At 47.1% G+C, this 16428-nt stretch overlaps 1 protein-coding gene and 1 long non-coding RNA gene across 19 annotated transcripts in view; both read left to right on the forward strand.

Moving 5' to 3' along the window:
• Positions 1 to 16428, forward strand: part of LOC115165470 (E3 ubiquitin-protein ligase HUWE1) — an 85756-nt gene that overhangs the window by 57638 nt on the left and 11690 nt on the right. For 14 of the 18 annotated variants that reach the window (XM_029718607.1, XM_029718624.1, XM_029718616.1 and 11 more), the window contains 19 exons: positions 293 to 514; positions 807 to 908; positions 1271 to 1401; positions 1624 to 1780; positions 2223 to 2451; positions 2741 to 2919; positions 3161 to 3250; positions 3400 to 3609; positions 4563 to 4877; positions 5298 to 5508; positions 5806 to 5930; positions 6106 to 6329; positions 6571 to 6786; positions 6982 to 7166; positions 7275 to 7947; positions 8191 to 8884; positions 9095 to 9186; positions 9668 to 9824; positions 10918 to 11053. In XM_029718607.1, the coding sequence (XP_029574467.1) occupies positions 293 to 514; positions 807 to 908; positions 1271 to 1401; positions 1624 to 1780; positions 2223 to 2451; positions 2741 to 2919; positions 3161 to 3250; positions 3400 to 3609; positions 4563 to 4877; positions 5298 to 5508; positions 5806 to 5930; positions 6106 to 6329; positions 6571 to 6786; positions 6982 to 7166; positions 7275 to 7947; positions 8191 to 8884; positions 9095 to 9186; positions 9668 to 9824; positions 10918 to 11053 (4348 nt within the window). The remainder of the gene's footprint in view (positions 1 to 292; positions 515 to 806; positions 909 to 1270; positions 1402 to 1623; positions 1781 to 2222; positions 2452 to 2740; positions 2920 to 3160; positions 3251 to 3399; positions 3610 to 4562; positions 4878 to 5297; positions 5509 to 5805; positions 5931 to 6105; positions 6330 to 6570; positions 6787 to 6981; positions 7167 to 7274; positions 7948 to 8190; positions 8885 to 9094; positions 9187 to 9667; positions 9825 to 10917; positions 11054 to 16428) is intronic. The other 4 variants (XM_029718613.1, XM_029718625.1, XM_029718612.1 and 1 more) reach the window with 3 other exon arrangements.
• Positions 11060 to 14104, forward strand: LOC115165479 (uncharacterized). The gene is made up of 2 exons (XR_003870178.1): positions 11060 to 11938; positions 11997 to 14104. It is a non-coding gene; the product is annotated as an uncharacterized LOC115165479 (long non-coding RNA).

Raw genomic sequence — 16428 nt, forward strand, 5'->3', positions numbered from 1 at the left:
AGGTCAACAAAGTGGTCATGTTTAGCAATGTACTAATCCTTGCATATATATATATATATATATATATATATATATACACACACACACACACACACACACACACACACACTCTCTCTCTCTCCTCTCTCTCACTCACTCACTCACTCACTCATAAATACACATGTACTAACAAATATGTTCTCACTACACACAAACATGTACTCCACAGAAGCAAAGGGAAATAGAAAAGCCTAATTTGGACTGTTCTAGGCTTATCGTTCCGTTCATTTTACTGGATCCATGTTCGTTGCAGGTGACTCGGGTGAGGTTGAGGGGACTCTGGTCGAGGGCAGTCACAGGGTCCAAGGGACAGACGGTGACCTGATGGATGGAGAGACGGAGGGAGACACAGTGGTCATCGCTGGACAGCCGGAGGTGCTCAGCACCACAGCCATGCAGGTAGAGAACGAGCTGGTGGATCTGATAGACGAGCTGTTGGAGAGAGATGCCGGCACCGTCAACAGCTCCATTATTGGTAAGCAGAGAAGCCTGCTGTCCAGGACTCTGTTCAGAAGGGTGAAACGTTACACAACCTCCAGGTAGAATTGTTTTGTTGTAGAATAGGTCTGTCGTGCAGAAATGGGCAAATGTTCTACTATTTTGCTTACATCTCTATTGGAAATATTGTTAACGTTTCACCCCTCTGAATACACCACTGGGCTCATCAGACTGATATGGGATGGTGTCAATTGAAAGGGGCGGGCACATACAATAGTCTTGATGGGTTATTTTTTAGATTTTGTTATATCGGTTGTTCTGTCACTCAGTGGGACGTGGTAGCGGTGAGGACGAATCACAAGAGGACGTGTTGATGGATGAGGCACCATCCAATATCAGTCAGGCTTCTACACTACAGACCAACAGAGAAGGTCAGTGCTGGCGCTGATGGTTTCTTTTCACGTTGTCCTCTCCATGATTCCGACAGTTATGGTGGATGCGTAACCAGGCCAACACAGTATAGCTTGGCTCGGATTTGTCATAAAGATACATTAAATTACTATTTCATTTGTTGTATTCAGTACTATGGGGTTATTCGTGTGAAAAGGGTCAAAGTGTGTTGAATGGTTTGGTCTCAATCCATCTGTCCTTCACTGTCTCTCCATCAACCCTTCACTGTTCTCTCCATCTCACCCTCCAACTCCTTCACTGTCCTCCATCTCTTCATCTCACCCTCCAACTCCTTCACTGTCCTCCATCTCACCCTCCAACTGTCCATCTTTTCCTACCGTAGACTCTATGAACATCCTGGAGCCTGAGGATGAGGAGCACACGCAGGAGGAAGACTCCAGCGGCAGCAATGATGATGAAGACAGCCAAGATGAAGAGGAGGAGGAAGAAGAGGAAGAGGAGGAGGAGGACCAGGTGAGGAAAAGGGAGTGTTTTTGGTGTTTGTGTAACAAATAGCCATACTTGACAAGTAGCCTTTTTTGAGACCTGAGGAGTTGCATTGGCTCCGGCTTAATGGGCTAATATAGGGAAGATCTGGTTGAACCCTCTCGGTCCCTTCTGAACGGTCTCCATTCACTTTAGAGTTAGTTTTACACTATTATGTAAGAAAAATATTCCATGTTCTCTTTCTCTCAGGATGATGAAGGTGATGAGGATGATGATGATGAAGGGTCGGAGATGGAGCTGGATGAAGATTTCCCAGACATCAACGCAGCGCCACACATCCGCTTCGAGAGGTTTGACCGCGACGATGATCTCATCATCGAGTTTGACAACATGTTCTCCACCACCGGTGAGTCATCTTGGTGTTTTATTCGTCTTTGTTTTTAATATATGGATAGATTTAGAAGGCAATTTATGTTATTGGCCTGGGCCCATATTTATAAAGCTTCTTGGTGTAGGAGTGCTAATTTAGGATTAGTAACCCCTGTCAGTCATATTCCTTTTAGTCTGAAAGGCAGAGCTGATCCTAGATCAGCACTCCTTCTCAGATGCTTTATGAGTACTCGCCCTGATATCTCCAAGTAGATTTCTAGTCTCTCTTCGAAATCCTCTTTAACAACTAAGACTACAGACACACAGCCTTACCAATAGCTGGATTAGCTATGTAGCTGTAGTAATATATAGCCTAGATTATGATAACCATGTAACGGTATGTAGAATGACGGGGTTGTGTCACTACGTGTCCCCCTAATGTCTGCAACTGTTCTCTCTGTTTATCATGTTCCCATCAGCTGACATCCCTCCCTCCCCAGGCAACATCCCCAGCTCCCACCCCCTGATGGTGCGTCACGCCGACCACGGCTCCTTAACGCTGGGCGGAGCGGGCACCAACAACCGTCTAGCGCAAGGCATGGGTCGCAGCCAGAGAACGCTACGCCAGCTCACTGCCAACACAGGCCACACGATACACGTCCACTACCCTGGGAACAGACAGCCCAACCCCCCACTCATCCTGCAGAGGTAAGACAGATGCTACAGTGAATGAATAGATTAATTAATGGGACTTTTCCTTGATTCGGTCAAATACTTCAGCTGCCTTTTGATTTAGTTTGCCAGGTACAAAGGGATCTTTGGAATAGTCCCCAAGTTCATAGTCCAAGCAAAATCAATCACACCTCATAAACAAAGTATTGACACTAGTTGCTTTACTGATGTTTGACTCAGGTCCATTTCCAAGAAGGTCATGTATGTGGGTGGGTTTAAAGAGAATACTAAGATCATATATATGCCTGTGCCTTCCCTCCTCTAGACTGCTGGGTCCCAGTGCTGCAGCAGACATCCTGCAGCTGTCCAGCTCTCTGCCACTGCAGTCCCGCGGCCGTGCCCGACTCCTGGTGGGCAACGAGGACGTGCACATCATCGCCCGATCTGACGACGAGCTACTGGACGACTTCTTCCACGAGCAGAGCAGCACCGGAGGACAAGCAGGTAGGACACTCACTCACTGTCCACCAGTCCACGCTGCTCTATGGGGCCGCTTTACCAGACCCACGTTAAGCCTAGTCCTGGATGTGGAAATACTTTCATTAGAGAATAAGTCCAGGACAAGGAGGAATCTCTGTGGGAAATGGTGTCCTAAGGGCTTAGTCTGTGCTAGTAGCCCCAGTCAAAGCTTGGATTTGCATTTCTTTGAATTGCTCGTAATTCTGTTTCTGTCCGGTCTTTCCAGGCACTCTGTCCAGTATCCCCACTGCCTTAACCCGATGGACTGATGAGTGTAAAGTGCTGGATGCTGAGAGCATGCACGACTGTGTCGCAGGTATTTCAAATCTTCTACTAGTCTGCTATTGGACTGACAAATTATTATTTTTGTATTCCCTGATTCTCATATTGTTGCTGAATCATGCAGTCACACACAGTACACTTTACCCCTCTAACCCCACCCCTCTATTTCTCTCTCCTTCCCAGTGGTGAAGGTTCCTATCCTGCAGCACCTGGAGACTCTGAGAGACGAGGAGCTGGAGGAGAGGAGGGAAAAAAGACGGAGACAGCTGGCTGAGGAAGAGGAGGCTAAGCAGAACGACAGAAGGACAGGAGGAGGAGAGGAGGCCAGGGAACAGAGTCTACAGGGCTCAGGACTGGGGACGGTCAACACTGCTGCTGGAGAGACCACTGCTGGTACTGCCACTTTTTGTTTTGAAATGCCTCTATTTGTAATATTGCTTTTACCGGATTCATCGAAGTTTGAAGCTCTAACTTGTAAACAATTTTGCTCAAGTGAAATTCTTTTCAGATAATGTTCTGGTCATTTTCAGTGTGTTATTCTTCTGTGCATGTCTTTAGTAGCCTAACCCAAACCCTCTGGACCCTTCTGAAGCCAGTGGGCAGACGGGCGGACGGACAGATTAGCGGGCTGTGGGCTGAGGTAGTAGTTTGTATAGTTTTAGGATCACACCAGATCTGGGAGATGACTATACAGTCTACTGTCTTTCCCACGGCAACGCCATGGCGACCCAACTATTACCATGGAAACAACAGGACTGCCGTCTTATTGATCAATAAAATTTGATTGATTGTGGACGGTTACTCTGCAACTGATGGTTGAAAAACATGTTACTGTGACAGTATTACGTAATATTATATTTCTATGCAGTGATGTTGTAATGTGCTTCTGTCCGCTTGTTGTATGGCTGGAACCCTTCTATGGCTGTGCTGTGGTGAGGTAGTAAGTTGTGTTGTTGTTGGGGATCAGGATAGTGCGCCCCGTACGGGAGATAACTATACAACTTACTGCCTTCCTCAGTGCTGCCCAACAACATCTCACAGCGATCTCACTCAGGAAAGAAACTAAAGGTTTGGACCGCTGATGTCATTGTTACCTCTCTGACTCGGGGCTCCTTAAACCTCTGCTTGAATACCACAGCCAGTTCCACTGATAAAATCTACAGTACTAGCACACCTGTAGGATCTGCTGTAACTGAAGTAGTGAACCTATTGCTTCCTATTGAGTTAGTTTGACTCATCTCCTGTTCTGTTTGTTGTCCCATCAGTGACATCAAGTGAACCTGTTGCTCAAAATCAGAACTGTTTGTCAGTTGTCCCCTCTGTTCTGTGTGTCTTCCCTGGTTCAGAAGGTGAGCCCCAGGGCAGTGAGGTGTCCTGTCTGGATCCCCCCAGGGTCTCAGAAGGCTTCCTTACCGCGCCCCCTTCAGGAGAGGTCACCCCCACCACCCCAGCCCCCCACGAACAGGCCCTGGTCTTCCTGGAGACCGCCATCAGCCAGCAGGTCCACCAGCCAATCACAGATCTGCTCCTGGCCGAGTCGCACGCCAATTCGCTGGCCACACTGGCGGGGGCGGGTCTTCCTGACCTGACCGCTTCATCCGATAGGCTGAACTGTGAAGCTGAGGCATCCCAGATGGAAATGTCCCCGGCGCCCCCTATTGGTGAGAGGAGGAGAGATGATGGATGGAGGCAGGAAAGGTGGACTAGCTTTGAACTGTAAAAAGTATCAGCATGTTCGTTTTAGCTCGCCCCCAGCACCGGCTGGCCGAGTTTGCACATTTGAGACCATTCCACTCTTTCACAGAGTGATTTGATGAGCAGTGAGGACACACATCTTGTATTTGCAGTGATGCTGTGGAGCTATCTGTCTGACAACAATCTGTCTTTTAAATATACCCGTCATGGCTAACTACACATTGCTTCACAGTGTTGTGCTAGTGTAGATATCGGAACAAAGCAGGTGTAAATGCAACCACATTGTTTTTCCCAGGATGTTGTCATCAGCCTATAAAGAGGTGCTTATTGTATCAACATTTTGCTTCTCTTCCTTGTCCTCTCCTCCCCTGTCTTGCCCGCACCAGCCTCCCTGAGTCCAGACATCGTGGAGACCTCTGAGCCTGCAGCAGTGGGCGTGTCACAATTGGAAGGGTCTCCCATGGATACCAGTAGCCCCGCCTCTGCCACGCAGGAAGAGCATGTCCCCAACCCTGCCCAGGCTGTCCATCTGTCTCAGGAGCTGTCTGGGAGTGGAGACAGCGGGCTGACGGACGCGCACACAGACGCAGAGACCTGGTGAGGGTCTTAGAAGACAATACGAACGATACATTCCAAATTTGAACCCTAGCCCTTCTTTAGCTCCAGAAGATTTGGATAGGTTTATATCGAACATGATACATTCTACCTCACCTGTCAGAGGGTAACATGAAGCTACTACTGTTCTATATTGCTTATATCAATGTGATCTAAACTAACATCAGATCAAAATAAATGTGATCTAGGCAGAGGCTCTGAGGGAAAGATGAGCTAAACAAAACTATTTTTCTCATGCCAAGCCATTCACCCCCTTCCTCCCTCTCTCTCCCTCTGTAGCTCCACCACTGTCTCCCCCCCTGGAGAGACCATGCCCCTGAGTGACCGTGCCAACAGCCAATCTCAGGCCATCCAGGAAGAGCCACTCCCATCCACCAGCAATGAGGATGAGGACCCACTGGCAGGTAAGAAGAGTCTCATTGGTTGTTTTTTATCTGTCCCTCTCCCTCAGTGGTGGGCATCCAACACTATTCTAACGCGCCTGATTGTACTGCTCACCTGTTGCACATCAGGTGCCCTAATTGTACTTCATGGACAGTAGAGCTCTACATTTCTACAGTCGCCCCTCTCTCTGTCCAGGCATCAGTCTACCAGAGGGTGTTGACCCGTCCTTCTTGGCAGCTCTTCCAGAGGACATCCGTCGTGAGGTGCTCCAGAACCAGCTGGGTATCCGACCCCCGGCACGCCCCCCTGCCTCATCCACCCTCCCCTCCACCACCACCCCAGTACTAGGAGGAGGACCCGGGGTCACGGAGGTCAGCCCTGAGTTTCTGGCTGCCCTGCCACCCGCCATACAGGAGGAGGTGAGGAACACAACTTAGGACTATTAAAAAATCGTATTATTTAACCAGCCATGTAGTTGTAGGACTGAACTGTGTAAGAATTATTTTGAAGACGTTATGAATTCTCAATAAAGCCTTTATATGTTGTTTAACTTATTTTGGTTTAAAGTGGTATAGTTCTAGATGGTGTCTAGAAGTCTCTGTCGAACCTGCCTCTTCCCTTATCCCTGTCTCTCTCTCTCTCCCCTTCTCCCTCCCCCAGGTGCTAGCGCAGCAGAGGGCAGAGCAGCAACGTAGAGAGCTGTCCCAGCAGCCCACGCAGGGCGACACTCCCCTGGACCCTGTCACCTTCATCCAGACCCTCCCCTCGGAGCTGCGTCGCTCCGTCCTGGAAGATATGGAGGACAGCGTGCTGGCAGTGATGCCCCCGGACATCGCCGCCGAGGCAGCCGCGCTGCGCCGTGAGCAGGAGGTGAGTGTAAGATTGTTTTTTTTCTACACACTATCACCAAGTAACACAACTGTGCCAACCCACGTAGAATATCTTCGATAAAAAAACAGAATTGATCAAATACTGTTTCGGCTACATCATGTGCTTAGATGTAAAACATGAGAAACCCCTTATTATTCAGTTATTTCATCATTGCATTGATTGTAAATTTGACATCAACAGGCTCGTCAGAGACAGCTGATGCACGAGAGGCTATTTGGCCATAGTTCCAGCTCGGCCCTGTCGGCCATCTTGAGGTCGCCTGCGTTTACCAGCCGCCTGGGGGGAAACCGAGGAGTACAGTACACCCGCCTTGCCGTGCAGAGAGGAGGGACCTTCCAGATGGGAGGAGGGGCCAACCACAGCAGGTGAGAGGGACAGGATTGTTGGTGAAGGGAGAATGTGTCTGTGTGATGTTTTAAGGAGAACGCGTGGTCTTAAGGTTCCGTCTAACGTGTCCTCTGTCCTCTCCCCAGGCCGTCTAGTTCCAGCGTGGACTCTTTGCTGCGTCTGCGTGGTCGTCTGCTCCTGGACCACGAGGCCTTGTCCTGTCTTCTGGTCCTCCTCTTCGTAGACGAACCCAAACTCAACACCAGCCGTCTGCACCGCGTGCTCCGCAACCTGTGCTACCACTCCCAGACGCGTGGCTGGGTCATCCGCAGTCTCCTCTCCATCCTGCAGCGCAGCAGCGAGAGTGAGGTGTGTGTCGAGACCACCCGCCTGGAAGACGCCAGAGGCAAGCGGACCGCCGGCGGTCAGGGAGGTTACGGAGGGAGTAAAGGATCTACGACCACAGCTACCGCTGCCTCCTCCCTCTCCTCCTCTTCCTCCTCCTCTCTGGAGTTGATCAACAGGGTGGAGTCTCGTAGCTCCTCCCAGCTTTCTTGGCTGTCCGTTTCCATGGACGCGGCTCTAGGCTGCCGCACAAACATTTTCCAGATCCAACGGGCGTCGGGGCGGAAGCACGCCGACCGGCACTCTGCTGGGGGGACGTCAGGAGGGCCTGGGGGGACCCTGGGAGGAGGGGTACAGGGGGTTACAGCTGGGGTGACGTGTGCAGGGGGAGGAGGGTCGACTGTACACATCCACCCCCAAGCCGCCCCTGTGGTCTGTCGACACGTACTGGATACTCTTATCCAACTGGCCAAGGTAGGAGACAGTTTAGTACTGGATGAGTGGGTGAACATGGTACTTCTCAGGGAAAGTGGGTCTGGAATCTGTATCAGTCATTCATTTTAGGGCTCAGACCAGAGCCTTTGTATGTCTTGGTCTTTAACTCAATTTTTTTACTTTGAAAGTGGGTTTCAAAATGTTATGGAAATAGTGAATTGTTAATGTAATGTCTCAATTAGTCCAGGTCATTAACCTCGTGTGTTACTCTCTTATCGCCAGGTGTTCCCCAGTCACTTCACCCAGCAGCGCTGTAAGGACCTGCTCTCCTCCTCCACCTCTGATCTGGACTCCCGTCTGTGTGCTGCTGCCTCCATCCTTACTGGAACAGCAGGAGGAGGCTCTAGATCTACCCAGACTAACGCCTGCTCCACTCCCTCCTCAGCCCAGAACTCCCTGGGCGGGGGTGCCTGTGGAACGGCCATCACCCCCCAGTCCCTGGGCATCTCCACCGACTTCTGGGACCTGCTGGTGAAACTGGACAACATGAATGTGTCGAGGAAAGGCAAGGCCTCCATGAAGACTGTTCCCCTAGGGGCAGGAGGGGATGCCGAGGGGGCTCAGTACAGCCTGGAGGCCTCTCCGCTGGGCCAGCTGATGAATATGCTGTCCCACCCAGTGATACGACGCTCCTCCCTGCTCACCGAGAAACTGCTGCGTCTCCTGTCCCTCATCTCCATCGCCTTGCCTGATAATAAGGCTTCTGAAGTCCCAGCTGGACACCCGACACCGCAGTCTACCACCGCCGGAGCTGGCAATCCCACCACTGCCACCAGTGTAGCAGCAACAGCAGGTGCTCCGGGCTCTGTCTCAGCCTCTGCTCAGGGGACCACTGTAGGGGTGGTAGTTCCAGCTCAGGGTTCATCTTCCACAGCTATAGTGTCCATACCCACCTCTACTGGAGCCAGCGCAACCGGTGAGAACGCACCGCAGCTACACTGACATCAGTTTATCAGAGTGGGTTAAGATGAGATTGACTTTGTCACCAAGGGTAGTTTGGGCTTGTCTACCCGTCACGCAATACTAATAGTGTCAATGTTTATCTTTGTGAACGCAACAAGGTAACGCACCATAATAGAAGACTATAATGATGTGTGTGTGATGTGATTGTGTTTTGTCTCAACAGGGAAGCATCGAGCGACCGTGCTCTGTATTGAAAGTGACACCAAGCTTGCCTCCACTGGACTCACTGAGAAACAACTGCAGCTCTCTGTCGAGGTACAGAACAGAATGCGCTCTAAAACAACACTGGGTCCCTAACTGGGAAGGCTCATAGCTCTCTACATAGCTAGGTGTATCTGTTGGTGTAGTAGAAACTGTTCAAACGTAGTGTAACATCCAGGCACTTTCAGCTGCGGGCTACAAAGCAACGTCTAGTGATGTCCCTACAGTAGTACTTCCTTCCTGTTGGTCTGTTTTCTTCCGTTTGGTTCATAATGAACCACCCAGGTTTTAGTAACACTAGTGGGACTCTCCTGCGAGGCTAATGTAAGTGCCTCCCACCTTTTCTTACGCAAGGCTCTGATGAAGGCGTCCTACGCTGAAATGTACGCCTGTTTCTAGGTCCTGAAAGTAAATTCAGATCAACACAGTGCTGCTATTTCTTGGTCTTTAGTTTCTTGGGGTTTCACCTGTTGAAGTGTCCTGAGGTAAGGAATGTTTTTTGGCTAGAGTAACACTCTTCCCCGCCCCTCCCCAGGTGCTGACCAGTCACTCGTGTTCAGAGGAGGGTCTGGAGGATGCAGCTAACATCCTGCTCCAGCTGTCCAGAGGAGACGGAACCACTAGAGACACTGTACTGCGTCTGCTGCTGAGTGGAGCTAGACACCTGGGATACACACTCTGCAAACAGATTGGTTTGTAGGCTACATCATACACACAACCATATACAGTCAAGCTGTTTGTATTCAAAGCTGAAACTACACACACTTCCAATGTTTACATTTGTTTCATTTTCACTAAGATTTCACTTATGAACCAATTTAATGGTCAGGGTTTATAAATTACTTGACCGATAGAACTGTGTATCTACTGATGGCGTTAAATTAGGTTTTCTGGACATAACGAAAGGTGTCCCGCAGGGGTCAATTCTGGGTTCTGAAATGTTTACATGAAATAATATGGACTTGTCTGCAATTTTTTTTTAACCTGCGCTTGTATGCTGATGATACTGTTGTATGCTATTAGACCCATGGTTAACCAGGTTCCTTCTAAACTAGCCTGCCTTCATTGTATTACAGAAACACTTTATTGACCTGAAATTAGTATTGAATGCAGGTCAAACTAAGTATATGTTCTTCTTCTCTGATTTTAATAGGTCATGCCTGTTGCTAAATAGTAGAAAGCAGATTATTCAGTCGACGGTCCTAGATTATGGCGACATCTATATGAACACAGCTGCTACTTCATTAAAGCTGTTAAATGCAGTTCATTCTAGTATTCTACTGTGCTTTATTACGGGTGACGGTTTTAGTACTCATCACTGCATTTTCTACCAGAATGTTGGTTGGCTGCCTTTTGATATCATGTAGGTTGCTACATTGCTATGTTTTAATTTATAAAGCCCTTTTACTGAACTCCCACAGTACCTAACATATTTATTAGACTTTAGACATGAGTTACCACCCCCGGTCTCAGGGATGGTTAACTCTGGGAGTTCCTTCGGTCTCTACTCAATTAGGTTAACCATCTTCCTAATGCTCTGGTGCCTCGAGGGCAATTCAAAAAGCTGATTGAGAACCTTATTATTGATCAATCTCTTTGTTATTTATGACTGTCTTCCTGCTTACATTTCGATGTGTATTTTCAGTAATTTCTGTAATTCAGGGCTCATCTGTGAGAGACATTGGTAGTCTCAGTTTGACTCCCTGATAAAATAAAGGTTACATAAATAATGTGCAAATGTAACCAACTTACTATCCTGTCTACTCCCCCTCTCTCTTCCTCCAGGCACTTTATTGGCCGAGCTGCGGGAGTACAACCTGGAGCAGCAGAGGAGAGCCCGGGCTGACGCCCAGTCACCTGACGCCCCTGCCGAGGACACCTCCATCTCCGCCAGGCTGAAGGCCGGCAAGCTCTCTAGCAGGTGAAGAGAGCGAGAGTCTTGAGATTTACGGGGGTTAGGGGTCAGGTTTAGGGTTAAGCTCTCTAGCAGGTGAAGTGATGGGTTCTGGGGATAGATGGGGGTTAGGGTTCAAGCTCTAGGAGGTAAAGAGGGTCTGGGGAGGCCATAGTACCAGATGCTGTTTTTCTGGATCCAGATTAAGACCACACCTAAACTAAAAATCACTTTCGGTTTTAGTCCAGGGGTAAGCTTCTCTATTGCTTTTTAGTCAGCTTAATCTGTGTCTGGGAAACTGGGCCTCAGTGTCTAACTCAAGTGGTCTACATACTAGTGTTAAGTTCATGTTTTAAGTATCCCTATATTTCTGTTATTACGGGGCTATCACTCAGTCAAGAGTGCGCCTGCACGGGAAGTCTAGTTGTTGATGGACCTAGCCTTGAGTGGAATGGCTACCTTGTAGTGTGTTCATACAGTATAGTAAACTTTGCTAAACTGGAACCTTGTTGTTGTGTCATTTCGAGTTAACATTGGTAGCAGAGGATGGCTAATAACTACAATGTGCCACCTCGCTTCGATGAGAAGAGGTCGTACGAAAGTTGGAAAAATGAACTTGGAATATGGACACATGTTACTAATCTGGATGCGAAAAAGCAAGCACTTGCGGTGATATTATCGCTCGAGGGAAGAGCGCGAGATACAGCACTGGAAATATCCGTTGAGGATTTGAACAAGGTTGATGGTATGAGAACTGATCAGAGCACTGGAAATATCCCTGGAGGATTTGAACAAGGTTGATGGTATGAGAACTGATCAGAGCACTGGAAATATCCCTGGAGGATTTGAACAAGGTTGATGGTATGAGAACTGATCAGAGCACTGGAAATATCCCTGGAGGATTTGAACAAGGTTGATGGTATGAGAACTGATCAGAGCACTGGAAATATCCCTGGAGGATTTGAACAAGGATGATGGTATGAGAACTGATCAGAGCACTGGATTCTGTATTTCTTAAAGAAGAGAAAGACCGTGCCTACGAGGCATTTTAAAACTTTGCCAGTGTTACGAGAGATATTTTGGTTGCAATGACGGACTACATAATTGATTTGGAACAGAGGTACAATAGGATGCGCAAGTACGACATGGTTCTCCCGGATGCAGTGTTAGCTTTAAGTTGCTAGATACTGCCTGTCTGTTTGGTAGGGAGAAACAGTTGGCTTTGACTGCTTGTACTATGCTGACTTTTGTCGGAACTATAATTTTTGGGGGGTGAAATTACGTCTGTCGGGCCAATAACAGATGAGTGACGCAGCATATTACACTGAGCAGCGGGGAAAAGGCGCCAACAAGTCACGTCCTCAAGACAACCAGACGAGGGCGCCATTGCCCGGCACAAATCCACTGGACAAATATGGAAGGAGATCAAAATGTGCTATTTGTCAAAGCACTTACCATTGGGTTAGACTGTCCTGATAAAAATGAACAAGTTAAACTAAGAGGAAAATGTAAACACAGAGAGAGAGCAGTGTAACATTACACTGTTTTCAAACAAAACTGCTTCTGATACTGAGATCATTATTGTTGAATCCTTAGGATCTGCTGTGATTGATACTGCATGTTCACAGACAGTGTGTGGTGCAAAATGGCTTGATAGCTATGTCAGAGAACTAAATATGAAAGAAGTACAAAATATGAGTGACACACCAAGCAACAGAGCTTTCACATTTGGAGATGGGAGACTCATCCATTCTACCAAGAGTTAAGATACCAGCAAAAATGTGTCCGACTAAGAGTCACATTGAAACAGAGATGGTCCCTGCAGATATCTCCTTACTATTAAGCAAAGCTTCCCTAGAAGGCAGGGGCTGTACTAGACATAAACAATGACAAGGCAGTGATGTTTAAACAACCAGTGACTCTTGAACTTACTACATCAGGCCACTATTGTGTAAACATTTTAGACAAAGACATCAGAGTCCGTGTGAAAATTTGATTCTGACAGACACAGAGAACCATGGAGATTCTGACAGTCACAGAGAACATGAACACAAAAGAAAAACACAAAGTATTGTTAAAGCTTCACAAACAGTTTGGACATGCTACAGTTGACAGACTTCAGAAGTTTAGGGAATAATGACGATGAGAGTATTTCCGTTCTACAGCAGGTAGTTAACAGTTGTGAGACATGTCAAAAATACAGTAAACCTAAGCCCAAACCAGCTGTTGGTTTGCCACTGGCTTCCAAGTACAATGAAACAGTAGCTGTAGATCTACATGAGCTGGGACCAAGTGTGTGGTACCTTCACATAATCGACCACTTCACACGCTTCAGCGCTGGAAGCATTGTGAATACAAAGAAACCCAGTGACATCATCAAGCACTTCATTCATTCCTGGATATGTGTGCATGGCCCGCCCCAGAAATGGTACAGTGACAATGGAGGAGAATTCAATAATAATGAAATAAGAGAAATGGCAGAGAACTTAACATGGAAGTAAAGACAACTGCTGCATACAGTCCATGGAGCAATGGACTTCTGGAGAGACACAATCAAACACTCACAGAGATCATGCTGAAAGTGAAGCAAGACAATGGATGTGACTGGAACACAGCCCTAGATAGTTACATTTCTTTTTGCAATCAAAGCCCAATGTTCAAGGCTACAGCCCATACTAACTAGTGTTCTGGCAGAACCCTAATCTTCCCTCTGTACTGGTTGACAAGCCACCAGCACTAGAAGGGAACAGCGTGAGTCCATGGGGGGCAACACCTTTCAGCACTACATGCAGCGAGAAAAGCGTTCACTGAAGCAGAGTGCTCAGAAAGAATTTGCAGGGCTCTGCGTAAACAGCTACGACCCACCGATGAGAAGTACGAAACTGGAAACAAAGTGTACTACAAACGAGTTGACTGTCAAGAGTGGAAAGGACCGGGAGTAGTCATTGGCCAAGATGGTGTGGTGATATTTGTGAGGCACGGAGGCATCGTTGTCAGGGTACATCACTCAAGATTGCGGAAAGTAAATGATCAACAAGATAGAGGGGCTGTTGCTGAGAATCAGCCTCCTAATGAAAATTACAAAAAGGACACTAACAGACACAAACCTACCAGATGACGCATCCAATGATATGGACACTGAAACTGACACAGGAAATGAAGCAGAGACCTTCAACCATGCCACAGATAATACTGTTGAGCGTTCAAATGAGGAAAACATTCAACAACAGCCACGTGTTAAGAGAACATAGTTCCAATCTGAAAACTGGACAAACTGTTAAATACATGGATAGAGAAAGTGGTATTCCACATACAGCAACCGTCATTGGACGAGCAGGAAAAGCCAAAGGAAAACACCAGAACTGGTACAACTTGCAGTACTCTGAACCAGCTACACTTTCTGGTACAACAGGGTCAGCTGACCTGTCACTTGTAGATAATCTCAGAATTGAACCAATGGAAAATCGAGAAAAACAATGACATTCAAAATGATGTACTTTAAACAAAGGACGTGTCATTTGACTCAGCTAAGCTAGATGAGCTCAGTAATTGGAGGGAAAATTGAGTGTTTGAGGAAGTCAAAGACATTGGCCAAAAATGTGTCTCAACAAGGTGGGTGTGTACCCTTAAAGAATCCTTAACTGGAATAGTGTCTAAAGCATGTCTAGTGGCTAGAGGTTTTGAGCAGCTGGCTGCTGAAGAACTCCCAAAAGACTCACCGACATGCGCCTCAGAGTCACTCAGATTGCTGATGTCAGTGATCTGCCAGAAAAAATGGAAACTTAATTCCATAGACATCAAATCTGCATTTTTGCAGGGAACAGAGCTGTCAAGGGACATTCACATCCGACCTCCACCTGAAGCTAAACGCGAAGGAACACTGTGGAAACTAAAGAAGTGTGTGTATGGACTGGCAGATGCATCACTCTACTGGTACAACAAAGTCAAGGCAACAATGGTGAATACAGGTGGAAAAATGTCACAAGTGGATCCTGCAGTCTTCTATTGGCTTGATCAAGACTGCAATGTGACTGGAGTACTTGCTCCAGTTGTACCTTAGCTACAACTGTGATTCCACACCTCAAAGCTGTTTTCCAGGTCAGCCGTGAGGAGTATGATAGTTTTTGTTATGTTAGCATAGAGTTTATTACAGTTGATGGGACAATACTGATGCAACAGGAGAGCTATACCAAGAATCTTCAACTCATTCACATGGATTCTTCAAGAGCCGTACAAAGGAATTCCCTTCTGTGGAATTGAAGCTGATCAATTGAGGTCAAAGATAGGACACATTTTATGGGTTGCTAGACAGAGTAGACCTGACGTAATGTTTGATGGTTGCAACTTGCCATCTAACACACAACACGCCACTGTATAAACCATTCATGAGGCAAACAAAGTTGTTCGTAAACTGAAATCACAACAAGTGACTAAAGTTTCAGCATGTTGGAAAAGATGACTCTTTGAAACTTCGCTAGGGAACCGTACAGATGGAGGCACACAAGGTGGACATCTAATTCTCACCTATCTGTTGGCAGTCAAAAAGGATCAGAAGGGTTGTCCGAAGCACACTTGCTGGAGAAACACTTGCTCTTGCGGATGGAATTGACAATGCGATCTTTCTTGCAACTCTGTTCTCAGAGCTTACCACTGGTGAGACAAAACGGCACATTCTACCTGTAGTTTGTGTCACTGACAACTACTCATTAGTTGATGCTGTGAAGTCAACCAAGTCTGTCACAGAGAAAAGACTTTGTCTTGAGATTAGCAGCATCAAGGAACTTATTCAAGCACAGAGAATCCAGCGGATTCTGTGGTCGACCACAAAGGAACAGCTTGCTGACTGTCTGACTGAAAAAGGAGCATCCGGTCTTGTGCTCCTACAGGCTCTGAGTAATGGAAAGTGGCAGCTTGAGTAATACAAATAAAAACTGTCACACAACCCATTTGTAATGGGGAACTTGAATAATACCTGGACATTTTAATTATGTTGTTGATGTTTTATTTGTCTTTAAAGAAAAGGGGGAGATTGTTAAGTTCATGTTTTAAGTATCCCTATATTTCTGTTATTACGGTGTTATCACTGTCAAGAGTGCGCCTGCACGGGAAGTCTAGTTGTTGATGGACCTAGCCTAGAGGGGAATGGCTACCTTGTAGTGTGTTCATACAGTATAGTAAACTTTGCTAAACTGGAACCTTGTCGTTGTGTCATTTCGAGTTAACAACTAGGACAGGGAAGACTGTGTGGAAGAACTGCTTCTAGTAGATTTATTATCTTGAGACTAAAAGCCCAGTATTAAGGACAGTGTCCTGTTGAGTCAGCTATGTGATTAGGTTGACATTTAGCTCTCTAAAGTAAACTCCCCTGTGATGATAGTGTCATAGTAATGAATAGTCATCGG

This window comes from Salmo trutta, chromosome 28, assembly GCF_901001165.1.
Source record: "Salmo trutta chromosome 28, fSalTru1.1, whole genome shotgun sequence".
Lineage (NCBI taxonomy): Eukaryota > Metazoa > Chordata > Actinopteri > Salmoniformes > Salmonidae > Salmo > Salmo trutta.